The 27,498-nt window shown below is 44.0% G+C and overlaps 1 protein-coding gene, 1 long non-coding RNA gene and 1 pseudogene across 3 annotated transcripts; 2 read left to right on the forward strand and 1 right to left on the reverse strand.

Moving 5' to 3' along the window:
* LOC119876339 lies at positions 1-3,830 on the forward strand (annotated as a pseudogene).
* Positions 3,831-5,689: 1,859 nt separating this feature from the next.
* Positions 5,690-26,493, forward strand: LOC119876368. Of its 2 annotated transcripts, none has more exons than XR_005360943.1 (3): positions 5,690-6,120; positions 10,612-10,728; positions 24,005-26,044. It is a non-coding gene; the product is annotated as an uncharacterized LOC119876368 (long non-coding RNA). The 2 variants fall into 2 exon arrangements; XR_005360944.1 differs by lacking the exon at positions 10,612-10,728 and adding an exon at positions 26,432-26,493 and having other exon boundaries at positions 5,695-6,120; positions 24,005-24,302.
* Positions 9,195-10,133, reverse strand: OR2C1 (olfactory receptor family 2 subfamily C member 1). The gene has a single exon (NM_001389178.1). The coding sequence runs from the start codon at positions 10,131-10,133 to the stop codon at positions 9,195-9,197; it is 939 nt and encodes a 312-aa protein (NP_001376107.1).
* Positions 26,494-27,498: the final 1,005 nt, after the last annotated feature.

Raw genomic sequence — 27,498 nt, forward strand, 5'->3', positions numbered from 1 at the left:
ATGTTGTTACAGGGACCGGTCCCATGTGAGGACAGAGCCGGATCCCTCTGTCAGGAAGGACAGACGCACGTGGGCTTTGCACAGAGGGCCCTCTACAAGGGGGTGACATGGAAGAAGGACAGAAAGAACTCTCTGGGTAAGGAGGTCCCGTCCCACAGGTCCAGGCTGGCTGTGTTCATTTGCTAAGAGAGAGACATAGACCAGAAGATGCAAGAAAGAAGGCCACAGGCAGGAGTGTGGAGACTGTTGGGGCGAGGGAAGCAGGAGACAAACAGGGAGAGTCTGAGCATAGGAAGGACACGCAGACTGCAGGAAAGGTAAAGCTAGGCGCCAGAGGGGTGAGGACAGGGCGGACAGCACCTGTGACAGCGAGCGGGAACAAGGCGGGGGCAGGATGCAGGAAGCAATGGGGACTGAGTGCGGAGGTAAAGCCTGGGGCCGCGTGTAGCTGGGACAAACGAGGCACCATCCGAGGGACACCACAGCGACGCGAGTGAACGTGCGCTCACACACCTCGGAGAGCATTCCCGATGGGCAGGGGTGAGCCTGGCATGCACCTGAGCTGTGCTGCTGTGCTACTAGGCCCAGACCTTCAGGAGGCAGCCAGCCCTTGCAGGGTGTCACACCAGGAGAGCCACACGCCCTCAGGAATTACCCCAACTGTGGACATGGGCGAGCACCACAGGTCACACAGGTCACCTCACGAGAAATGGGGGGGAGGGGATTCAGGAGAAAGAGAAACAAAAGGGCGGCTCTGGTAAATACTCCACAACCCCTTATCATCAGAGGATGGCCTTTCCACTCTGCTGAACGTCTGTGTTTCAGGAGAGGAGCCCACTGTGCTGGCTTCCCAGGGATGGCAGCTCAGTCGTGGCAGAGCTGCACAAACCATGTGTCACCTCCTGGGCTGCTAACCTTACTTACCGTGTGGGATGCAGGCCCCTGTATGTCATCGTGTCCCCTGTCTTTGTACAGCAGGCGGGCCCTGCGGCGATGCACCCAAGCCAGTCTTGGCCATCGTCTGGAATGCTCAACATCATGAGGAACTCCAGACTCCTCAGCACAGCCAGCCCGACAGGATGGTGGCAGAATGACTCAGGGAGCAGGGGCTTCTGCGGGCCCCAGGGCAGTCTCACACCAAGTTCCATGGCCTGGGGTCGAGATACCGCAAGGGGAGGGGAGGCCGTGTGCCCGAGCCCTGTGTCCTTTCTGAGAAGTGCATGCCCTCTCAAGCTCCTGGGCCTCTGCACCCAAGGAGGCAAGCTGTGCTGTTCCTGGCCAGGAGGGAAGGGCAACAGAGGCTGGAGAGCTGAGCCAGCAGGAGGGCGAGCCCATGGAGGCTGGAGAAGGGGCCTGGACAGATGGTGCGGCCAGGGATGGAAAGACTTCCAGGATCCTGACCGGGAAGGAGGCCTCACCTGCCAGTCCTGTTCCCACACACATGGGTAGCAGTGCTGGCTCTGACCGCCAAGGCACAGCTGGGAAGTCCACCCAGAGTCCCTCAGGCCAGCACTCGAGAGGGAGCTGCCTCTGCTGCTGCCATGCTCAGTGCCCTGCTGGCCGGCCCTTGTTCCCTTGCCCTCCAGTGACAGTCCGCCTCCACCACCTCTTCCACGGAGTACATGGTGTTTTTCCTGTGCAGCTCCTATCCTCGGTTTTCTCAGACTGCCACAGGCCTCCAGCCTGGACTCTGTCCCCTTCTCCTCCAGCATCACCCTCCTTTCTTGAGCTGAGTGTGGGCCGGCCGTGTCCTGGCAACACACTTTCTGCTCGTTTCACCTGAGCTCAGGCAGCCTGTTGTTACTCTGGTGCAGCTGTAAGGATTCCAGGTGGAGCCTGGCTGGCAGGCTGACAGACTGGCAGGTGACAGAGCTGACCTCTCTGCCTTGCATGTGTCACTGTGTTCGAACATCCAAAAAGACCACAGTGTGGGACAGTAGGTGGAATCTAGGGGTGTTTCCCCGTGACCACAGGGTTTGGAGCTTGAAAATACTACAGCTGGAAAAGAAACTAGGCTATCCCTTAGCAGAAGGCTGAATACTGTGAAGAATTCCATCCCGGGGGCCCCTGGGTGGCTCCATTGGTAAAGCACCTGCCTTCGTCAAAGGTCATGATCTCCGGGTCTTCAGATTGATCCCCACTTCAAGTTTCCTCCGTGGGGAGTCAGCTCCCTCCTCTCCTTCTGCCTCTCCTGGTCCCCACCTCGCCCTGCTCATACTGCCTCTCTCTTTCTCTCTCAAATAAATCAATAAAATCTTTGTATTTAAAAAAAAAAAAAAGACTCAGGATCCCTGAATGGCTTAGTGGTTTAGTGCCTGCCTTTGTCCCAGGGCATGATTCTGGAGTCCTGGGATCGAGTCCCATGTCAGGCTCCCTGCATGGAGCCTGCTTCTCCCTCTGCCTATGACTCTGCCTCTCTCTCTCGAATGAATGAATGAATGAATGAATGAATAAATAAAACCTTAAAAAAAAGACTCCTTTTAGGTATTTCCTTTATGCTGCTTTAACTCTAACTTTCCTCAATGCTCTGTTCCTTCTCCACAGTCCAGTGTCTTTGTTCCCTCAGGTCTTGAGATCAAGAACAAAACTAAAAAGGAGAATCAGAAATGGGATGGTTTGGGGCAAGCAGAAGCGAAGAAGACCCTATGGAGAAAGTCTAGTGAGACGTTTTGGCGCCCTGAGCCCAAGAGAGGCCAGAAAGGCGAGCCTCTGTTAAGAGGGCAGTGGAGATGCCCTGCAGGGGAGCAAGAGGGGAGACCCCCATCCCAGGAGAGGTGGAGTCAGCAGATACTCCGTGCTGGGGAGAAGGCCTATGCCCATGTCCTAAGCCTGGGAGATGGCTCTTGGGGCTCTCCCTGTCTCCACCAGCCAGTCGCTCAAGTGGAGAAATCATCGAAGTGCCAGCAGTGTGGGAAAAGCTTTAGTTGAGGTTCTTACCTCGTTCGGCACCAGAGAATCCACACAGGAGAGAAGCCTCACAGGTGCAGGGAATGTGGGAAAGGCTTCAGCGAGCGCTCCAATCTCACTGCCCACCTAAGGACACACACGGGGGAGCGACCCTACCACTGTGGGGAGTGTGGGAAAAGCTTCAACCAGAGCTCCAGTCTCATTGTACATCTTCAACCAGAGCTCCAGGACCCACACTGGGGAGAAGCCTTACCAGTGCACCACCTGTGGGAAGAGATTCAACAACAGCTCCCAGTTCAGTGCTCACCGGCGAGGCCACGCAGGGCAGGGCCCCCACCCATGTGCACAGTGTGGGAAAAGCTTCAAGATCAGCTCCCGTTCCAGTGCCCAGCAGAAGACACGCTGGGGAGAAGCCCTCCACGTGCTCTGGGTGTGAGAAAAGCTTCCCCAAGAACCCTGTCCTCATCCGCCAGCAGGGGGCACACAGAGAAGACACACTCACACCCCAAGAAGGGACACGGGCTATGAGGGTGTAGGAAAGCCAACAGATCAGTTCTGTAGTTTGAGTCTCTCCTGGAACTTCCATTGGTTTCTGGATGGGGCCTACAAGTATCCTAAACCAATACAGACAACTAGCAGCTGCTCTAGGTCTTTCTACCTGAGAAGAGGTCCTGCTTTGTATCCCAGCCACTCACAGAAGAGGAAAGCAGGAAGGATGGGTTAAGCCACAGGGGACAGCTACTCTAAGTGACTTACTCTCAGAGCAAGCATGGTATCTGGGTTCCTCTTTCTAAGATTTCTCATCTACATCACCCCCATCCAGGTTCCTGCTTCCTTGTCAGTTATATTTAATGGTTTCTACAGGTTTATATGCATTACTATTTCTAATGAAAATAAAGGTGTTCCCCCTTCCACTCTCTTAACCTTTGGCGCTAATTTTCTGTGTTAGAAACTTTATCTTTGGGGATCCCTGGGTGTCTCAGTGGTTTAGCGCCAGCCTTTGGCCCAGGGTGCGATCCTGGAGTTCAGGGGTTGAGTCCCACATTGGGCTCCCAGCATGGAGCCTGCTTCTCCCTCTGCCTGTGTCTCCCTCCCTCTCTCTCTCTGTCTCTGCCTATCTTAAATAAATAAATAAATAAATAAATAAATAAATAAATAAATAAATCTTAAAAAAAAAAAAAAAGAAACTTTATCTTCAGGGTGCATAGGTAGCTCAGTCAGTTGACTCTGACTTCAACTCAGCTTATCACCCTGGGGTCTTGGGATCGAGCCCTGCAATGGGCTTCCTGCTCAGCCATGAGTCTGTTCTCCCTTTGACTCTGCCTCTCCCACCACGTGTTCCCTTGAGCTCACTCTGAAATGAATAAAATCTTTAAAAAAAAAAAAAAAGGAAATTTAATCCTCACATAGAGGCACAGAGATCTTGAAGGATCCAAGGGTAGACCCTTCCTCAGCTCAGTAGGATATTCAGAGAAGCAGCAGCTTTTTGGGGGTCGGTGGCTGTCCCATGCTGAGAGGGGACACCACAAGTGTAAGAAGACCCAAGAGGAAGGAAGGGGGTTGATGAGTACTAAGAAACAATCTATAACTCACTGATTCTGAAGAGACTTAGATATTTCCTTCTCTGAAATTCAATGCATAAAACCTGGTAAAAGGTGAGCATGTTGTCTCAGTTCCTGGCCTGTGCAACCCAGATGTTAGTACCTTGTCCAGGTATGGTGAGAGCGAGTGTCATGGTTTCTGCCGCAGTCTTTTTGAGGATTTAATAAGAGCAAAGAACAATATTCTACCTCCAAACCCCCTTCCCTTCAAAAAATTTAATTTGGGGAAGCAAAGCGAAGTAAGGCAAGTCCTAGGAATACATGTCAGTGTTTCCTACAGTAGAGCCTTACCTGGGCCCCCCACATTTCCCTGCACACACTGTCCCCAGCACGGCCCTCACGACAGCCTGTTCAGCGCAGTTCCCAGAGTCCCAGGCTTCATTCTCTACACAGAGTGGTAAAAAGAATGCTTTTCCAGAGCCTAGGGGAAGGCAAACAGATGGGCTTCACTGAACATCATGGTGGGAACAGAGAGGCAGCCCAGAATGGATCAATTAGGGAAGGCTTTGGAGGCCTCCTCCAAGAGCCAGTTTTTCTGAATGAGGAAATGGAGGTCAATAGAAAGAACAAGGAATGCAGATGCGAATGAGACTGCTCTAGAAGGCTCCTCCCACTCCCAGGGTATTGTGGGCAGGGAGTTGGGGGCAACTGCTGCCTGCCACCCTGTGGAAGGAGGGGGCTGCCCCCTCCACTCATTTCATGCTCCAGTCAGCTGTGCAGACAAGAGAAGTCCGTACCAGAGCTCCTAACTCCTGCCTGTCAACTGCCCCAAATAGTCTAGAGGAGACAGGTAGGAGCTGGAGAACATATTCCTTTACTCCCTCCTTCAAGAGATACTTGATTACATGGGAAGGGCTGAAAAAAAAAAATCTTCCAGGATATGCTGGACCGGTGCCCCAAGGGGAGACGGGGTGGCGCGCCGGCCACCTACTCCCTCTGGCTCCCCAGAGGGGCGAGGCCCAGCTTGCGGCCACTCGTGGTCTTTGAGTTCGGGGATGGGAGGCCACAGCTGCAGGGGAGAAGGAGGAGCCGCAGCGCTCGGGGCCTTCCCAGCAGAAGTCAGCTTCACACAGTCCATTCACCAGCCGCGCCATCTTAGCCAGCGCGCTGCACCGGAAGCGGCCGCGCGGCATGCCGGAATGCTCGGAAAGCCCGGCGCATGCGCACCAGAAAGGCCTCAAGGAGCGGCGCGGAGGACGCAGGCGCGAGCTAAGGAGCGTCGTCTGGTTTCCGCCCTTCCGCTAACCAACCGCCATTCTTCCCGAGGAATCGGCGCGTGGTAGCCGCTGGCGTCCTGTCCTCAGTCAGACTGCGGGGGAACTTGGGCGGCGCCCTTGGCGTTTGTCCGCTCCCTGTTGCTCACTGCTCTATCTGTTGGCCGGCGCTTCCGCTGCTTGGCTTCGGCGGTTTTCCTTCACCTCAGGTACAGGCGTCGCAGCAAACGTAGTCCAAGGCCGTCACGTGCTGTTGGTGTGCTGGGCGCAGTGCTAGCACAGTGGGGGCGCGTTCACTCTACGTAATCCTCACCACGGTCCTCTGAAGTCAGTAGTATTGCCGTTGTCATCCTCCAGAAGAGGAAACGAAGACTTTCTCCGTGACTACCGTGACGAAAGTAAGCTTTCCAACCCGGTGTTTTCTTCCTCCTGTCGTTCTTAATACTCGTGAGTACCGCAAGCCCTTCTTAGGTGAAAAAGTCTCCCCGTTCCTTATTTCCGAACCACAGTCTTTCGCCAGAGGAAATAACTGTTACTTGTCTGTATATCTTTCTGTACCTTCCTGTGCAGTTTTGCCAAATCTTGAAGGTTTTCTTTTTTTTCTTTTTTTTCTTTTTTAATATTTTATTTATTTATTCCTGAGAGAGAGAGACAGAGACACAGGCAGAGGGAGAAGCAGGCCCCACGCAGGGAGCCCAACGTCGGACTCTATCCGGGGTCTCCAGGACCACGCCCTGGGCTGAAGGCAGCGCTAAACCGCTGAGCCACCCGGGCTGCCCTCTTGAAGGTTTTCTATTTCAATATTACGACCACACCTTTTAACCTGAGGTTGTTTCGTGTAGTCATGTACCGCAATATATCCAATCAATCATTTCCATTTTGGTGGACATTGAAATACTTTTCTAATTTTATGTGGCTGTCCCATCCTTGATTTGGGATATTCTGAATATATTTTGAAGAGGGAGCTGATAGATTGGGATGTGGAATTTGAGGGGCATAACAGTGGAGACTTCTCCGTGGTCTCTCTGCCCTTATCCTGGATTGCTCATTCATCCATCATTTATGAAGACACTGGTTGTCCAGTGAAGGAGTATACTGGATCAGGGTATAAATAGAGGGAGGTGGGAAGTGAAATAGACTGATTAACCTCCCTCCGAAAGCCTCCACTTTGATTATTATTATTTTTTAAAAATTTTAGTTATTTATTCATGAGAGACACAGAGAGAAAGAGAGAGAGGCAGAGACACAGTCAGATGGAGAAGCCCACTCCATGCAGGGAGCTCTATGGGGGACTCGATCCGGGAACTCCATCCCAGGGCTCCAGGATCATGCCCTTGGCGGAAGGCAGGCGCTAAACCTTGGAGCCACCCAGAGATCCCCTTCATCTTGGTTATATATAACACGGGAACAGTTTCCACAAAGCACTCCCCCACACATAACCTATATGATTTTACAGTGTTCCTGCCTGGCATTCTATTCATTTTACAGGTAATGAAAAGGAGGGCTGAAGAGCTCAGATCCACTAGTTACCATATCCCATTTTCTTCCAGAGTACTCAGAATGCCTCTTAGCTCCTCATGCCATAAATTGTCTAAGTTCTCTGCTGTCTCCCTAGTCAGAGACCAATGTAACGAGACAGCTACATGGTTAGGAAAGAGAGAGAGTGTGTGTACGGGAGTGAGCAGAGTGTGATTGTAGAAGAAGCCCAGTATGTTTTACTGTGCCCCTAATGCCAAGTTAGATTTAAAGTATTCTGTGTTTCAGTAGGGAGATCTTCATTACTGCAAAGTGTTTAAAGATTCCCTATTTTCCTCTTATTTCCTCCCAAGTTATTTATTAATGTAACTGGTTTGGCGAGACAATATGACTGCTCAGTCTCCTTGGTAGTTATATTTCTCATCAATGAATCCAGTGTCGTTCTCGTTTTATTTATTTGTATATTTTTTAAAAGTTTTTATTAATTTATTCATGAGAGACAGACAGACAGGCAGAGATACAGGCAGAGGGAGAAGCAGGCTCCATGCAGGGAGCCTGATGTGGGACTCGACCCAGGTCTCCAGGACCACGCCCTGGACTGAAGGCGGTGCTAAACCACTGAGCCACCGGGGCTGCCGTCGTTCTGGTTTCATATATTAACTTAGGAGCTTATTAGTCTTTGCAATCCTGCTGTCTGAGAACTTCATCTACTCTAAGTGTGCTGACCAATAAAAATTCTGAACCAGCAAGTCCATGGACTTTGATAAATGCACCAAGATAATGCCAGTACTTGGGTAGTCCTGGAAACACACTTGAAATATTACTGAGTGGAAAACTGAGAAAATAGGTCATGGCTCTGGTAGTAGGTGTGTATTCATTCCCATGGCAAGTCTAGTAACATGCTGTATCGCATATGGGCATTCTGATTCCAATACCTGAGTTCCTCAAAGTGACTCATGGTGTGCTGGCTGACTTCCAGGAATGTTAAGCCTGAGAAAATAGATCTGGAGGCAGGGGACATCCTTTATGGATAGCTTTTATGCTCTTAAACTTGCTTAAGGAATCTCAGAGCATCCCATAATTCAGTAATCATACTAATAATATATTCAAATGCTGGTAACAAATTTCATGGGTGGGACTTGGGAGGAGGTAAGTTCAATAAATAGTTTTGATTCAAAGGAAAATAAAATTCTTTTTTTCTCGTTAAATAGTGGATGAAGCAGAAAGTGGCATGTAGACATAAAGGACGGTAAACAAGATGACAGAGGATAGGAAGTATGGTAGACAGGCTGAAATACTGAGAAGAGACTGAGATGGAGAAAGGGAATGGAAAGGGTACAAAGATGAATTGTGTGAGTTTTCATTGGGGATTAATCATACCTGGTTTGATTTTCTGGAATAATAGCATCACTATATAAAGTTATTGCACACAGAACTGCTTTTTATTTTATCTTTTTTATAATTATTTTTTTAAGATTTTATCTATTTAATCACGATAGACATAGAGATAGAGAGAGAGAGAGGCAGAGACACAGGCAGAGGGAGAAGCAGGCTCCACACAGGGAGCCCAACGCGGGATTCGATCCTGGGTCTTCAGGATCATACCCTGGGCCAAAGGCAGGTGCCAAACCGCTGCGCCACCCAGGGATCCACAAGAACTGCTTTTTAAAGTACAGAATTCTCTAGAAATACAAAGACATGTAACATTTATTACACTAAATAAATAACATGTGGACGACAAACGGTGCGTTGAATTAGGTTTGTACTAAGTCAACAGCCTCTGACCGTTGATCAGATACACTCTTATCTGTAGTCCACGGGATTTTTCGTAAATAGCATAGGATATTAGAAATAACACTAGCCATGTATTAAAAGTTAGGGTTGTTGGGAACATGTCTTGGGTTTATGAGGGTTGGTACTCCTCATGTTCATTTGGCCAGAGTGAGAATGAGTAAAAGTAGATGAGAATATAAGTGATGATGGAGTTTCCCTTCTCTCAGCCAAGTGATCTTCCCTTTCCTAGCAGCCTCCTTAGTGCTCCCTTTACTTCCCTATTTCTCAGAGTGTAGATGAGAGGGTTCACCGTTGGTGTGACCACAGAGTAGAAGAGGGAAATGAATTTGCCCTGGTCCTGGTTGCTGGTCTTAGCTGGAAGGAGATACCCATAGATAGCTGAGCCATAGAAGAGCAACACCACCACCAGATGTGAGAGGCACGTATTAAAGGCCTTTCTCTGTCCCTCTACTGAGTGGATCTTCAGCACTGCCTGAGCTATGTAGCAGTAGGAGATCAGGATGACACTTAGTGGGACAGCAGTGAAGAAGGTGCAGACACCATTGAGCACAACCTCATTGAGACTCGTGTCTCCACAGGCCAGTTTGATCATGGCAGGTACCTCACACAGGAAGTTGTCCACCCTCCGGTGCCCACATAAGGGGAGCTGCAGAGTGAAGGTTGACTGGATCACAGAGTTGCTCAAGCCACCCAGCCATGCAATGGCAGCCAGCAGCCAGCAGAGCCGAGGGTTCATGATGGTGGTGTAGTGCAGGGGCCGGCAAACTGCCACATAGCGGTCAAACGCCATCACCACAAGCAGGATACACTCAGTGGCCCCTAGCCAGAGGAAAACATAGAGCTGGGTCACACAGCCACCATAGCTTATGGTCTTATCTGGTCCCCATAAGTTGATCAGCATTTGGGGGACTGAGCTAGTAGTAAAAGCAAGGTCCAGGGTGGAGAGGTTGCTGAGGAAGAAGTACATGGGAGTATGGAGCCGGGCATCCAGCCAGGAAAGCAGGATAATGGTTGAGTTCCCAAGCAGAGTCAGTAAGTAAGAGAAGAGAATGACCATGAAAAAGATTATCTCCAGCTGGGGATGGTCAGATATACCCATCAGAATGAAGCCCTCCAGGAAGCTGTCGTTGGCCTCTGGCATTCTGACTGTGCTCTTTCACTTGAAGAATCTGTCCAGGGAAAACCACTGAGAAAAAGCAAGTAAGAAGGTATTAGATAAGGCTGCTCTGCATCAGAGAGGGTCTGATAGTTTTCTGGGCATCATATTTAGGTACCAATTTAATGTTTGTGACTACAAATATTGACTGCAATCCCTGACCACTGTCTCACATGAGTGGAAACTTTACCCCTTCCAGTGTGAACTGTGAGCTGTTGCTGCAATGAAAGAAGTGCCTTATGAAGAACAAAAGGATTAGGGATCTTCAGTTCAGCAAAGTGGTTACAACAGGGTAGAGGGAGTTGACCATTGGAATTACATGTAGAAAGTCTTAAAGTAGACATTTACCAAGCCAAAGTTTTGATATGTTCATGGGTGGAAGTAGACCCACTATATTTGGAAAAGCTCTCCAGAAGTTTCTGATAAACATTTCCCCATCTCTGCCAAATCCCTCCCCTCCCAGGTGAAAACTAGTGATCTACAAAGATGGGATTATGGAAGAATATGATGAGTCAGTTAAATTATGGCAAAAAGTGAAAAGAGAGAATATATACTTATCAACTACAGAAGATACAAACATGTAAGTTAAGACGAGGTAAAAAAAAATAAGATGAGGTAAAATAAGGATAAATAAAACTTCACATAAACCTATTAAGTTTAGTTGGAACAGGCTAAAGAAATAAATAGCAGTTATCCAAAGGGGGTTAAAAAGCTTAATGGGTACCAATTATTAGTAAAAGACTGGATGATTTCAGAGGGATCCTTGATGCTTTGAGTTATACGACCACCATCCCCAGCATAAACTGTAGAGTAATTCTAACATCTCACAAATATTAGTTCTTGTTAATTAGGGCCAATAGCATCCTTCTATCAATCCAGGTCAGGGATGATAAGGATTTCACAGGATGTTTCAACCATCCTTCAACCTCTGCCTTATACCTCAAGTGGAATTAGCTTTATCCTTTTCATTTAAAACTTAATGGAGCTGAGGAACTGAGCTACCATCTGATAGTGAGCCCATATTTCAGTTCAGAAGGTTTTTCTGAAATCCATCTCATACCTCCAGTAGTAGAAGTGTTTTTCCTCTTGTATCCACGTAGGAGGAAGAAACAGGCAGACACTGCCCATCACCCCCGCCCCCCCTTTTTTTTTGGTTTTATTTATTCATGAGAGACACAGAGAAGTCAGAGACATACGCAGAGAGAGAAGCATGCTCCATGGAGGGAGCCTGATGTGGGACTCAATCCTAGGACTCTAGGATCACACCCTGGGCTGAAGGCAGGTGCTTATCCGCTGAGCCACCCAGGCGTCCCCCCCTTCCTTTTTTAAGATTTTATTTATTTATTCATGAGAGACACAGAGAGAGAGAGAGGCAGTCATAGGCAGAGAGTGAAGCAGGCTCCTTGGAGGGAGCCTGATGTGGGACTTGATCCTGGGAGTCCAGGATCACACCACCCATATTCTTCCATTAACTGTCTGGTAAATGGGTTCTTGATGCATTGTGGCAGGTCAGGGATGCCAGAATGCCTTTCAGACGGTGCTCTATGCATATGGAATGGGTTTTACCCCAGGAACAAACCAACCAAAACAGAAAAGGAAAAAGCGGTACCTAGAGTGGGAAGCTATCAACTTTGGTCACCAGACGGTTCAGAAGGAAATGCCAGAACACCCAGATTCTTGGCCTGAGCTTGACAAACTCCCCAAGGCAGCAGGACTGTAGCCTCAGGGTTATATTCAGCAACTCAGCTGCTCTTCAGGGTGTTTTCCTCCCTCAAAGGGTCTCTTCCCTTGGTTCTTACTTCTCCCATAATTTGGGAATGTTAAATTGATGCAGCACTACTTGCATTTTAAGAGGAACCTAGAGAGAATATGGAATGCAAAGGGCACGCCACTTATGGGGCAATTTTGCCAGGGGCATGCCGAGATAGGGGCTGTTTGGGTACAGAATGAGTTTCAGGAATGGCTCATATGATGATGGGTAGATGGTTTCCATCTTGGCCTGGCTGTGAATTTGGTTTGAATGTTCAGGATATTGAGAAAAGCAGCCACGACTTGTGTCCCAATAAGAATCCCGAATATCGTAATTGTCCACCTTCACCCAGTTTTCTGCCTTGTTTCTCCTCTCAATATCACAACTGTGAACTGACTACTCATGGATTAGGTGTCACAGCTGGACTTGGGCTGGGCCGCCTCCTATCATCAAAATTGCCCCTGAGCTCCCAGTTCTCAGCATCCAAGCCTTGCTTTAATAATAGCCTGAGGAAATTAAAGGGGAAGGGAATCATCAAAAGCAAGGAAACAAGCCCAATTCTAAATTCCCAATCCTGGTAGAGAAGTTTTGAGATATGTTTTAAATATTTCATTTATCTGGGAGATGGTTGGCAGTGATATACTAGAGAGCTCAGTTTGTGCCGGACTCTGCACGGAAGTTCAAAGTTAATCTTTCTTGAGCTCATGGTCAGAATGGGAAATGGGGTTTTCAGTGGAGAGTAAGATCGAGGCAGTATGGCAGACGAGAACCACAACACAACACAAACTGTGTAGATGAGAGTCTGAGGTGAAATACGGACAAAATCTCTCCAGTCGGAAAGTTTAAGGTATTTAATCAGGTGAACAGGAATTGTATCCCCAAAGCTCAGAATTCGAGATTCAGAGATAAACGAGTTTGAATCTTAAAAGAGGTAAAATAGGACCAGTAAACCAAATGGTAACAGAGTTCAAACTAAAGTTTCGGAAATAGTTACACCAAAGAGGCATCACAGCTAAGAAAAAAATACTTAAATTTAAGAAACGCCTGGGTGGCTCAGCATTTGAGCATTTGGCATTGGCTCAGGAGGTGATTCCAGGATTGAATCCTACATCGGGCTCCTTGCACAGAGTCTGCTTCTCCCTCTGCCTGTGTCTCTGCCTCTCTCTCTCTCTGTGTTTCATAAATAAATAAACTCTTTTTAAAACATTTAAGATAAACTTATAAAGAGAAATTCAGGGAATAAATGTTGTCTGGAGGGGACTTTAACTTTTGAAGTTAAAGTCAGGGAAGACAATCACACTCCCTTAAAATTTGTTTCTGATGCTACTATTAGAACAAAAATCCTGGCTGCATGGACCTGAGCGTGGCTCAAGTGGCAGCAGTTGTAATGAGCATAGGATCTCATCAAGGGCTAAATGTATGGTGGCATATCACATAGGTATACAAACTGAACACCACAAACTCAGAATGGAAATGGCTGGATAGCATGGTGTTCCAGGAGTAGCTCTCCAGGCTACATCTCTCTGCAAGCTGACAGCAGTTTGCCATGGGTGTCACCAAGGGAAAGCAGAGTGCTTGACATGAGGGCCAGGAGGGCCGCTCTCTGCCATGCAGTGCCCAGGCAGTTTCCTAGTGGAAGGTCTTACCTCATTTTCCTGATGGCTTAAGAGACATGGAACATGTGCTGATTTTTACAGAGAAGGGAGCAGGATGAAATAGTTCCCATGGAGAATGGCCATACATTCCTTCTTTTAACAAGTGATTAAAGCAGGTGTGGTTTTGTTTTCTCTTCCAGTTAAGGTCTTCACAATCCTGAGGGGATTTTATTTTTTATTTTTTTTTAATATTTATTTATTTATTCATGATAGACACAGAGAGAGAGAGAGATAGAGAGAGAGGCAGAGACACAGGCAGAGGGAGAAGCAGGCTCCATGCCAGGAGCCCGACTACTGAGGGGATTTTAAAGATGTGTCCATGCACAGCAGGTGCTCTCGAAAAGCAAAATGGGCTTAAGTTAAAAGCAAGGGAAATTATGACTGCACATTTTGAGATTTCAGCACGATAAAACACGGGTAATTGAGAGGAAGGTGTGCCTAGAAATTTGTGTGCCTGAGGGCTATACCCAAGTCTTCCCAGACCTCCTTCTATTGAGGACACTGTTCCTAGGACTGGAGTGCATGCTAAAGAATTTTGTTTCTTTATTCTCATCAGACTAAGACTTTCCCAGCTCCTCTCCTGGATCATCATACAAATGACTTTGTTAAAGAGTCCGTCATTTGTAGCTTTACAATTTCTCTTCATAGTTCAAATAGGTTTGCTTCCTGTCTCTGCTCACAGCTGATGGAGAAGGTCACAGATGGGCTTGGGGCTCTAAGGCCATGTCACCTCCAACCCTTCTTCTGCGGGAAGATTGCAAAATCACCTCTAAAAAGCCTTACATTTCACACTCTCTTTTCTCTCTCCTTTCCCCATGTTTGTTCCCCCTTTGCCTCTCATATACCTGAAGTCTCTATTAATGAAAGTGTTCAGATTGTTCGAGGAAATATACCTTTGGCTTCAGGAAGCTGCTGAATCCATCACACCATCCCTGGTGGACCACGAAGGAGAGAGAGAGGAATTAGTGAGGAGACTGAATTGTGCAGTGTCTCCTCAGCCCACTAGTTGGGAGCACAGGCTTTTATCTCTGGGGCTGGCGCTGGCCATCTGAGGAGCACTGGATCTGCCTCCTGGAAGCCCGACTGGCTCTGGCTCATTCTACAAAGCCCAAGGGGTCACACTGGTTCCCCATAGATAATTGGCACAAAGCATTTGTGTGGCCACCACATGGGGAAAAGGCTGTCCCCGAAGAACCCACTCCATCTTTCACCTCAGTCCCGCCCCAAAGACACACTACTAATTGAATAGTAGTAAGAATAACCACATTCCTTAACTCATTACTAGTGATACATATTTTTATCCTGCTCAAGGTACATCCATATGATCTAACTCAGTTCTTAAAATGCTTTCTGGGGCACCCGGCTGGCTCAGTTGGAGCATAGGACTCCTGATCTCAGGGTTGTGCGTTCAAGAGTCCCACTTTGGGTGTAGAGATTGCTTAAAAAGAAAATCTTTTTTTTTAATTTTTATTTATTTATGATAGTCACAGAGAGAGAAAGAGAGAGAGGCAGAGGGAGAAGCAGGCTCCATGCACCGGAAGCCCAATGTGGGATTCGATCCCGGGTCTCCAGGATTGCGCCCTGGGCCAAAGGCAGGCGCCAAACCGCTGCGCCACCCAGGGATCCCAAGAATATCTTTAAAATGCTTTCTATGGCAGTTGAAGCAGTGGTCTTATCCTCACTATGTAGTTGGGTAAACTGAGCATGAAGTGGTTATATGACATGCTTAGTGTTAAACAGCAGTCAGCCCAGTGTTTGTTTCCTCACTGGGCATAAATCAGCCACCCTGTGCAGAAGCAGTGAATATTTTTGACTCATCCTCTGGGAGATGTCATCCTTGAGAGTTTTGCGGGAGGGAAGGAGGAGAAGGAATTCCCACTAACTCTGGCTGTAACATAAACCAGGAATGGGGGCGTGAGCCTTAGACACTGACACCATGCTGTGTGAAGAGCAATCACTTATAAATGCTACCAAATAACTACATAAAAGGCGACTGGCGATGTCATCAGGCAATTATATGTTATGGAGATAAATTACCCCTCCCCCCCCCCAAAAAAAAACCTGCTGAGTTACAAACCTTGTCATTCAAAGGACTTGTTACTGAGGGGACATCGTGTGCCGGGTGATGGTGGGGTCCGACCAGAAGCAATATCGGCATGGGCCCTGTTGACTGGGGCTTCCCTCCCTGTAGGTCTGTCTGTAAATGTCTCATAGTCATTAGCTCTCCTTGCTGGCTTGTGCCAGATGCTGTGCTCGGCAGTTTACAAACATCACGACGACCTCATCAGGTAGGTATTATTCCTGCTGTACATGAAACTAAGGCTCGGAGTCATTACATAACTCGTCCAAGGCAAAGAGCTAGGATATGGTAGAAAAATCAAAGAATCTCAATGAACACAAATGGGGAATTCAGTAAATGATGGCACGTCGGTGGAACACTACCCAAGCTGTCTTTGGACTCTATAATACTTCTCGTTTTGATTTAATTGAATCTTATTTTATTTACTTTTCCAGTTTATTCCCCATCCCCCCTCTCATTCTGCTCCACACCCATAGACACCTACTGTGTCTCCTGTGGTTGACATGTTTAAGTGAGTGGGTCTAATTGTACCCGTGTAAAACATCATGTATCTTATACAGGTAAATGTTTTAAATTGACATCCATGGTATTTGCTATAGACTTCATTATACTTACATTTTAACCTCTTTTTTTTCAGGTGTTTCATTTATGTTGTACTTTTTATTATGTATGTATATTTTTAGATTTTATGTATTTATTCTGGAGAGACACAGACAGAGGCAGAGACACAGACAGAGGGAGAAGCAGGCTTCTTGAAGGGAATCCAACGTGAGACCCCATCTAGGGACTCTGGGATCACGCCGTGAGCCAAAGGCAGATGCTCAACTACTGAGCCCACCCAGGCGTCCCTTGTTGATGTTTAGAAAGATAGGGAGCCTGGTTCTCCCTCTGCCTATGTCTCTTCCTCTCTCTCGGAGTCTCTCATGAATAAATAAATAAAATCTTAAAAGAAAAAGACACAACCATGTTGCTATGTACCCACTTGCTTTAGTATTTTCATACTGAATACACATCTATCATGTTTTTTCATTCATAGGGATGAATATATAGCCTTTCTTAATTTCCCACTACCACAAACAATGCGGAAATGATCATTCACGTAACATTTCCCCTTACGGACTGCATTAGGGTCTATCACAGATACGTATGTATGTATGAATGTAGGTATGTTCTAGCTGGAGATTTCTGGGCAAATGGGATATACATATGAGCACTCTCTGATTCTGCCAATGGGTTGATGCAATTTACAACTCCCAACAGCTAGAAATGAAGGTTTCTGATTTCCCCTCTGATTCTGCCAATGGGTTGATGCAATTTACAACTCCCAACAGCTAGAAATGAAGGTTTCTGATTTCCCCTCATCCTAGCCCACACCTAGTATAATCACATCTTCTAACGTATGCCAATCTGATGGGTATAAAATGGTATCTCAGTGTAGTCTGCATTTTTGTGATTACTAGTGAGGTTAAACATTTTCACAGATATATTCGCTTTTTAAAATTCTTATTCTGGAGATCCCTGGGTGGCACAGCGGTTTGGCGCCTGCCTTTGGCCCAGGGCGTGATCCTGGAGACCCGGGATCGAATCCCACGTCGGGCTCCCGGTGCATGGAGCCTGCTTCTCCCTCTGCCTGTGTCTCTGCCTCTCTCTCTCTCTCTCTGTGTGACTATCATAAATAAATAAAAATTTAAAATAAATAAATAAATACAATAAAATTCTTATTCTGTAAGTTGTATTTTCATATCCTCTGCCTGCTTTTAGTTTTTCTGCATGTTGGTTTATTTGCAGTAGTTCTTAGTCTATTCTAGATAAACTTTGCCAGTTTTAGACATTATAATATTCCCCTGTAATCTATGCTGACTTCCTTTGAACAAAAATCCTTAATTTTGATATAATCCAGTTAATACATTTTCTGCCTTAAGGTTGATTTATGCTTTTAAAAATTCTTCCAAACTCTAATATTACAAACATCCTCTTTTATTCCCTTCAGATAGTTTTATCTTTCACATTTACGTTTTTAATTCTTTGGGATTTCATCATTGTATGAGGTAGTAATCTAAATTATTGTATTTTTTTAAAAGGAGGTTAATTTCCTTCACACAAAACAAATTCAGAGATAGACAATCAGGATCTAGTGTGGTATCAGGTCAACAATCACCAACTCCAGTTCCTTCTACCTTCCCACTCCACCATCCTCATCAGTGACTTCTATCCTCCAGGCCATCTATAGTCTAAGATGGTGGCAGGTGCTCCAGTCATCTTGTCCACACTGCTACAAGGAAGGTGGAAGATGTTTTTGCTGCTGCTTCTTTTTTTTTTTTTTTTTTTTTTTGCCTCTTTTGGGAAGCTGTCCTAGAAGTTCTATCAAATAGCTTTCCTTACATCTTATTGATGAGGATTTAGATATAAGAACATCTAATTGCACAGGAGGCTGGGAAATGTAGTCTTTATCTGGACACAAACATCACATCACCATCACATCATACTACATTAGGCAGTCTCAACAATGTAAGTTTTGTAATACTAAAAAATGGGGAGTGGATATTAAGTAGTCAAGTGGTAGTCCCTGCCACAAAAAAGATTACTAACTTGCTCTCAAATGGCCTTCTCTATTGCTTGGATAAATACAACAAGAATGAATTCCTTTACAATTAAAAATATCCAAATTAAAAGGACTTTGAGTGTCTTTCAAGTTTTTACTGAGATAAAATTCACAAGTTTAATCATCTTAAGGGTTAAATCCAGTGACTTTTATTATATTCACAGGTTTACAATCATTGCCACTGTCTAGTTTCAGAATATTTTCATCATCCCAAAAGAGTATCCCAAAAGTAGTTATTCCCCATTCTACCTTCGCCCCCATCCTCTTCCATTCACTTATCTCCTTTCTATATGGAATTGCCTATTACAGATATTTTATATATAAGGAATCATATACTATATGTCCTTTTGGGTCTGGCTTCTTTCATTCAGCATAACGTTCATCCATGTTGTATGTATCAGTACTAAATGCCTTTTTATGGATTAATAATATTCCAATGTATAAATATACTGCATCTTGTTTATCCATTCATCAATTGATGAACACTTGGGTGGGATATACCTTTTAGCTATTATAATAGTGCTGTTATGGGCAGCCCTGGTGGTTTAGCGCTGCCTGCAGCCTGGGGTGTGATCCTGGAGACCCGGGATTGAGTCCCACATCAGGCTTCCTGCATGGAGCCTGCTTCTGCCTCTGCCTGTGTTTCTGCCTCTCTCTCTCTCTGAATAAATAAATAAATCTTTAAAAAAATAAATAGTGCTGTTATGAACATTCATGTATGAGTTTTCGTTTGGAAACATGTTTCTAATTCCTTTAGGTATAACGGGTAGAATAATTGGCTCATGTGGTAATTTCCATAGAGGTTGTACCTTTTTAGAGTCCCACCAGAAATGCGTCAGGATTCCAGTTTCTCCATATTTGGCCAATACTTGTTATTTTCCCTTAAAAAACATAGCAAATATAGTGGGTGAGGTGCGGTATTTCATTGTGGTTTTGATTTTCATTTCAACCATGTTTAATGATATGGAGGCATCAGTTCATGTTCTTATTGACCATACATGTATCTTCTTTGGAGAAATGTCTAGTCAAGTCCTTTGTCTATTTTTAAAGTGGGTTGTCTTTTTGTGGTTGAGTTGTAAGAGTTCTTTTTTTAAATAATTTATTTTTTATTGGTGTTCAATTTGCCAACATACAGAATAACACCCAATGCTCATCCCGTCAAGTGCCCTCCTCATTGCCCATCACCCATTCACCCCCACCCCCCACCCTCCTCCCCCTCCACCACCCTTAGTTCGTTTCCCAGAGTTAGGAGTCTTTATGTTCCGTCTCCCTTTCTGATATTTCCTACCCATTTCTTCTCCCTTCCCTTCTATTCCCTTTCACTATTATTTATATTCCCCAAATGAATGAGACCATATAATGTTTGTCCTTCTCTGATTGACTTATTTCACTCAGCATAATACCCTCCAGTTCCATCCACATTGAAGCAAATGGTGGGTATTTGTCATTTCTAATGGCTGAGTAATATTCCATTGTATACATAAACCACATCTTCTTTATCCATTCATCTTTCGATGGACACCGAGGCTCCTTCCACAGTTTGGCTATTGTGGACATTGCTGCTAGAAACATTGGAGTGCAGGTGTCCCGGCGTTTCATTGCATCTGTATCTTTGGGGTAAATCTCCAACAGTGCAATTGCTGGGTTGTAGGGCAGATCTATTTTTAACATTTTGAGGAACCTCCACACAGTTTTCCAGAGTGGCTGCACCATTTCACATTCCCACCAACAGTGTAAGAGGGTTCCCTTTTCTCCGCATCCTCTCCAACATTTGTGGTTTCCTGCCTTGTTAATTTTCCCCATTCTCACTGGTGTGAGGTGGTATCTTATTGTGGTTTGGATTTGTATTTCCCTGATGGCAAGTGATGCAGAGCATTTTCTCATGTGCATGTTGGCCATGTCTATGTCTTCCTCTGTGAGATTTCTGTTCATGTCTTTTGCCCATTTCATGATTGGATTGTTTGTTTCCTTGGTGTTGAGTTTGATAAATTCTTTATGGATTTTGGAAAATAGCCCTTTATCTGATACGTCGTCTGCAAATATCTTCTCCCATTCTGTAGGTTGTCTTTTAGTTTTGTTGACTGTATCCTTTGCTGTGCAAAAGCTTCTTATCTTGATGAAGTCCCAATAGTTCATTTTTGCTTTTGTTTCTTTTGCCTTTGTGGATGTATCTTGCAAGAAGTTACTGTGGCCAAGTTCAAAAAGGTTGTCGCCTGTGTTCTCCTCTAGGATTTTGATGGAATCTTGTCTCACATTTAGAGCTTTCATCCATTTTTTAAAATTTTTTAAATTTATTTATGATAGTCACAGAGGGGGGGGGGGGCAGAGACACAGGCAGAGGTAGAAGCAGGCTCCATGCACCGGGAGTCCAACGTGGGATTCGATCCCGGGTCTCCAGGATCGCGCCCTGGGCCAAAGGCAGGCGCTAAACCGCTGCGCCACCCAGGGATCCCTAGTCCATGGTGTTTTGATAGGGATTGCATTAAACGTGTAAATTGCCCTGGGTAACATTGACATTTTCACAATATTAATTCTGCCAATCCATGAGCATGGAATGTTTTTCCATCTCTTTGTGTCTTCCTCAATTTCTTTCAGAAGTGTTCTATAGTTTTTAGGATATAGATCCTTTACCTCTTTGGTTAGGTTTATTCCTGGGTATCTTATGCTTTTGGGTTTAATTGTAAATGGGATTGACTCCTTAATTTCTCTTTCTTCAGTCTCATTGTTAGTGTATAGGAATGCCACTGACTTCTGGGCATTGATTTTGTATCCTGCCACGCTGCCAAATTGCTGTATGGGTTCTAGCAATCTTGGGGTGGAGGCTTTTGGGTTTTCTATGTAGAGTATCATGTCATCGGCAAAGAGGGAGAGTTTGACTTCTTCTTTGCCAATTCGAATGCCTTTAATGTCTTTTTGTTGTCTTTCTGATTGCTGAGGCTAGGACATCCAGTACTATGTTGAATAGCAGTGGTGAGAGTGGACATCCCTGTCTTGGTCCTGATCTTAGGGGAAAGGCTCCCAGTGCTTCCCCATTGAGAATGATATTTGCTGTGGGCTTTTTGTAGATGGCTTTTAAGATGTTGAGGAATGTTCCCTCTATCCCTACACTCTGAAGAGTTTTGATCAGGAATGGATGCTGTATTTTGTCAAATGCTTTCTCTGCATCCAATGAGTGCATCATATGGTTCTTGGTTTTTCTCTTGCTGATATGATGAATCACATTGATTGAGTTTGGATGTAAAGTTCTGTGGATATCTGTAGATATCTGTGAAATCCATCTGCTCCAGTGTATCAGTTAAAGCTCTCGTTTTTTTGGAGATGTTGTGTTTAGAAGACCTATGGAGTGTAGAAAGCGCTAGATTGAAGTTACCAAGTATAAGTGTATTATTATCTAAGTACTTCTTCACTTTGGTTATTAATTGAGTGATATATTTGGCAGCTCCCACATTCGGGGCATATATATTGATGATTGTTAAGTCCTCTTGTTGGATAGATCCTTTAAGTATGATATAGTGTCCCTCTTCATATCTTACTACAGTCTTCGGGGTAAATTTTAGTTTATCTAATATAAGGATGGCTACCCCTGCTTTCTTTTGAGGACCATTTGAATGGTAAAAGGTTCTCCAACCTTTTATTTTCAGGCTGTAGGTGTCCTTCTGTCTAAAATGAGTCTCTTGTAGACAGCAAATAGATGGGTCCTGCTTTTTTATCCAGTCTGAAACCCTGCGCGTAAGAGTTCTTTATATGTTTTGGACACTAGATCCTTATCACACATATGATTCAGTGAAATTTTCTCTCATTTTGTGGATTTTTTTTTCATTTTGTGGATTTCATTTCACTTCTTAAATAGTGTCCTTTGAAGCACAAGAGATTTTATTTTGATAAATTCAATTTATTTTTTTCTTTTGCTGCCTTCGGTTTTGGTTTCATATCTAAGAATCCATTGCCAAATCCAAGGTCATGAAGACTTACCCTCATATTTTAAGAGTTGTATAGAGCCAGCTCTTATATTTAGGTCTCTTATTCAGTTTGAGTTAATATTTGTATATAGTGTGAAGTACACAGTCTGACTGTCATGTCCACGTACTGTTTTCTCAGGACCATTTGTTGTCAATGCTATTCTTTCTCCATTGAATGGTCTTGGCACAGTTGTCAAAAATCAATTCACCATAGGTGTATAGCATATTCCTGGACTCTCATTTTACTCTCAACTGATACATGTATGTTTATTTTTGTGCCAGTACCACAATGTTTTCGTTAGTATACCTTTGTAGTCATTTTTGAAACTGAAAATAGTGAGTCCTCCAACTGTGTTCTTTTTTGAGATTGTCTCAGCCACTCACGGTCCTTTGCAATTCCATATTAGTTTTAGGATGCACTTTTCCATTTCTATAAAGAGGCAGTTGGTATTTTGACAGGGATTGCGTTAAATCTGTCAATTGCTTTGGGGAGCATGGTCACTTTAAAAATATTAAGTCTTACATTCCATGAACGTAGGATGTCCTTCTGTGTATCTTGGTCTTCTTTAACTGCTTTTAGTCATATTTTACCTTGTTAGTGTATAACTATTGCATCATCTTGGTGAAATTTTTCTCTGAATATTTTCTTTTTGAAATATTATAAATGGAATTGTTTTCCTCATTTCCTTTTCAGATTGTTCATTGCTAAGATACAGAAACACAGCTGATTTTGTACCTTGATCTTACATCCTGCAACATTTTTAAAAGATTTTATTTATTTATTCATGAGAGACAGAGAGAGAGGGGCAGAGACATAGGCAGAGGGAGAAGCAGGCTCGTTGTGGGGAGTCTGATGGGGGACTGGATCCCAAGACCCTTGTATCACGCCCTGAGCCAAAGGCAGACGCTCAGCCACTGAGCCACCCATGGGTCCCCACGTCCTGCAACTTTGTTGAATTGTTTATTAACTTTAATAGTTGCCTCTTTGTAGCGATTCTTTAGAATTTTCTCTATATAAGATCATGTCATCTGTGAATAAGAGATTGGTTTGCATCTTCCTTTCCAATTGGGAAATGACCAAAACTAATTAAAGAAAAATTCTATGGTAGGACAATATTTACATAACACTTAAATATGCAAAATAACACTGTATATCGTTTATTGATACTTGCATGCAGTTACATAATGCTTTAATAAAACCAGGATTTCTGGGCATATTACGCTTTAATTATTTAATTTCCTTAAAAACCTCACAAGGTGGGCTTTCTTTTACTTTCATTTTACAAAACAGAAAACAGAAATCTAGACATTAAGTAAATTGCTCAAGGCCGCAGAGGTAGTAAGAAGTGGAGGTGGATTATGAACACAGGTGATCGAATTCCTGAGTTCCTGAGTCCCTGCTCTGAACTACCAAAAAAATCATAATGAATACCAAACTCATGATAGTGTTTAACTCTGGAGGGATCCCTGGGTGGCGCAGCGGTTTGGCGCCTGCCTTTGGCCCAGGGCGCGATCCTGGAGACCCGGGATCGAATCCCATGTCGGGCTCCCGGTGCATGGAGCCTGCTTCTCCCTCTGCCTGTGTCTCTGCCTCTCTCTCTCTGTGTGACTATCATAAATAAATAAAAAAATATTAAAAAAAAAAAACTCTGGAGAAGAAAGGAAAGGAATAAGAATGGGAAATGGCACCCATGATCTTCAATTGCACTTGTTAGATTGTATTTAAATTGGGTAGTAGTTGCACAGGTGTTCATTGTATTAGTATACTCAGGTTTTTTTTTCTTTTTTAATGTATATTCTTTTATTTCAGAGTTTAAAATTTATGAGGAAACAGTTAAGTATCTCCTGCAAGCAGTTGGAAATAGAGACACAAGACAGAAACTAAGCCCTGGCATGGCTCAGAATGAAAAGCGAAATACAAAAAATATAAAATACAAATTCAAGAAGGAAAATGAAAGAGATACTGTAGAAATAGTGTAAGCAACAAGAGCAATAAATATGAAAATCTCGAAGTTATTAAGTTTCTCGAGAAAGCTAAACCATCAAAATCGGGACATGACAGAAAATAGACAGACTGATAACCGCTGAAGAAGTTGACCGAGTAAATGGTAATTTCCTCCCAAAACAACTCTAGGCTTTCAATTCCCTCATTTGCTGTCCTTCAAGACTCTCTTGGCTATTCTTGACCGTTTGCTCTTTCACTTAAATTTTTAAATCAGCCTTTTCACATTTCAAAATAAATCTTGTCATTATTGTGAATGGAACTGCATTGAATTTGTAAACTAACCGAGAAGAATTGTCTCTGTGAATTTAAGTTATCCTGCCCACGACGAAAGCTGTTATTTAAGTCTTCTTTAATGTCTTTTAATTAGGACATCTTTTTTTCTGTAAAGATCCTACACATCTTTTGTTAGATGAATCATTGAATAACTTACTTTGGGGGTATAACTTTATAAATTACATGTTCTAATTTTGTTGGTATATAGGAATGTAATTGATTTATACATTGATCTCCTATCCAGCAAGATACTAAACTTAGTTATTTATTCTCTTGGATTCTCTGTATAACTGTAGGCAGTTACACAGTGTGTGAATAATAATAAATTTATTTGTATTTCCAGTAAAGGTGATTTTTTTCTTTTAAGAATTTTAACACATGTATAGATATGTGTAATAATTGCCATACTCAGGACAGAGAATCGTTTAATCACCCCCATCCAATCGACTTCCTGCTATTCCTTTGTACTCACCCCAACAATCCATTAATCCAGGCCACTGCTGATCTGCTCTCCATCCCTATAGGGATGAAAATATCATATAAATTGTTTTTTTGATAATACCATGTAAGTGGAATCATATTGTATATAACCATTTGAACTACTATCATGCTTTTGAGATTCATCCAAGTTGCTGTGTGTACCAAAAGTTCGTTCCTTTTTATTCCTGAGTAATACTCTGTTATATGAAGGTGCCACAGTTTGTCATTCATCTGTTGTTGTTTCCAGTTTATGGTGATTATGAAGGGAGCTTCTATAAATATTTGTGTTTCGGTTTTTGTGGGAGCATGTCTTTATATCCTCTAGGGAAGATACATGGGAGTGGGGTTTCTGGATCATACTGTAAGTAAATTGCCAAGTGATGTTCCAGGAGGGTTGTATTGGAGTTCTGGGTGGTTCAGTTGGTTAAGCATCTGACTCTTGATCTTGTTATGCCCAAGATTGCAAATCTGAGAAACCACCAAGGAGCCGCCACCGATGCCAATGCACAAGGGTTTATTAACAAGCTCGAGCCTGGGTCCAAGTATACCAACACAGTGGAGCAGGGACTTGGACCCCGAGGTGGGTGGGTTACAGCTGGGATTTTATGGGCAGGTTTAGGGGATTTTCAGAAGAGGTGGAGGAATTTTTTCATTCCGATATGGGGGAAAGGGTGGGGGAGTTTCTTAAGATCTGTTTTCATTCCAATACTGGACTTTCTGTCTCCATCAGGAGCGTTCTGAGCTCTGTTTTCATTCTGATACGGGACTCTCTGTCAAGGGCGTTCTGCGTTTTTCCTGTAAAGTTTCAGCTCTTATTCACAGGGGCCTGTGATGGCTGTACTTGTGTTAATGCTAAACTTGAGGTGGAGTGGCCTTAATTTTCTCGGCCTCCACAGATCTCAGCCCAGGTGGTGATCTGAGAGTAGGTTTGAGCCCTGTGTTGGTCTCCATGCTGGGTGTGCAGCCTACTGAAAAAACAAATCCAGAATGTTTATATGGTTTTGCATTCCTAGCAACAATGTATGACATTTCCAGTTGTTCTGCATGTTTGCTACTGTTTGGTGTTTTAATTTTATTTAGCTGTTCTAATAGGTGTGTAGTGATATCCCAGTTTTAAGATTCATTTTATTTATTTATTTATTTATTTATTTATTTATTTATTTATTTATTTATTTATTTGAGAGAGAGAGAGAGCACGCGCAAATGCGCAGAGGGAGGGCAGAGGCAGATGGAGAGAGAGAGAATCTCAAGCAGACTCCCCGCTGAGCATGGAGCCCTACAAGGTACACCCCATGATCCAGAGAGCACAACCCTGAAATCATGACTTAAGCTGAAACCAAGAGTCAGATGTTCAACCAACTGGACCACCCAGGTGCCCCTTATCCTAGTTTTAATTTGCGTGTCTCTAATAGCTAATGATGTAAAAAATCCTTTCTTTATTACTTGCTGTTCCTATAATTTTTTCTTTTTTTTTTAAAGATTTTATTTATTCATGAGAGACACAGAGAGAGAGAGAGGCAGAGACACACAGGCAGAGGGAGAAGCAGGCTCCCTGCAGGGAGCCCGATGTGGGACTCGATCCCAGGACCCCGGGGTCACACCCTGGGCCAAAGGTGGCGCTAAACCGGTGAGTCACCTGTTCTTATATTTTTTGGTGAAGTGTCTGTTCATGGTTTTGCTCATTTTTAAATTCAGTTTATGGTGACCTAATTGTAGATTCACCTGCAGTTATAAGAAATCATACAGAGAGACCCAGGTATTCTTTACCTAGATTCCCCCAGTCATAACAGTATGCAGAACTATATATTCTCAGAAGCCATAAATTGTGATACAATCCACCAGTCTTAGAGTTTTCCCATTTTACTTGCAATTATTTGTGCATGTTATGCATGTGTGTACGTGTGTATGTAGTTCTCTACAGTTTTATCACGTGTAGGTTAGTGTATCCTCCACTACAGCCAAGTTAAGGAACAGTTCTTCAACATAAGGATTCCTCAGGTTGCCTTTTTATAAGCACACCCACCTACCTCCTGCCTCCACCTTAACCCCTAGTAACCATCAATTTGTTCACCATTTGTAAAATTTAGCCATTTCAAAAATAGAATATATAATAGATAATATCACATAGATGGAGCCATATAATATGGAGCCTTTGGGGATTGGCTTTCACTAGTCAGCATAACTCATTGGAGATTCATCCAACTTGTTGCATGTTTGCACGTATTGATAGCTCATTCCTTTGTACTGCTGAGTATTATTCCATGGAATTTAAATAGTTTATCACAGGTTACTTATTTACCCATTGAAAACATCTGGGTTGTTCCTAGTTCGGGGCTATATGAATATAGCTGTTATGAATATTTGCGTGAGGTTTTTTGGTTTTGTTTTGTTTTTAACTTTTACTTGCATTTATTTTATGTAGAATTTGTTTCCCGGGACATAAGTTTTTGTGTCTTCAGTTTCTTCCGGGATCTCTTTTTCTTCTGAGCAACCTCCTCTTCTGGTTTAGAAACAATCTGCTCTTTTTCAGTAAGAATCATCTCAGT

This window comes from Canis lupus, chromosome 6 (genome assembly GCF_011100685.1).
Source record: "Canis lupus familiaris isolate Mischka breed German Shepherd chromosome 6, alternate assembly UU_Cfam_GSD_1.0, whole genome shotgun sequence".
In the NCBI taxonomy this organism is placed as follows: Eukaryota; Metazoa; Chordata; class Mammalia; order Carnivora; family Canidae; genus Canis; species Canis lupus.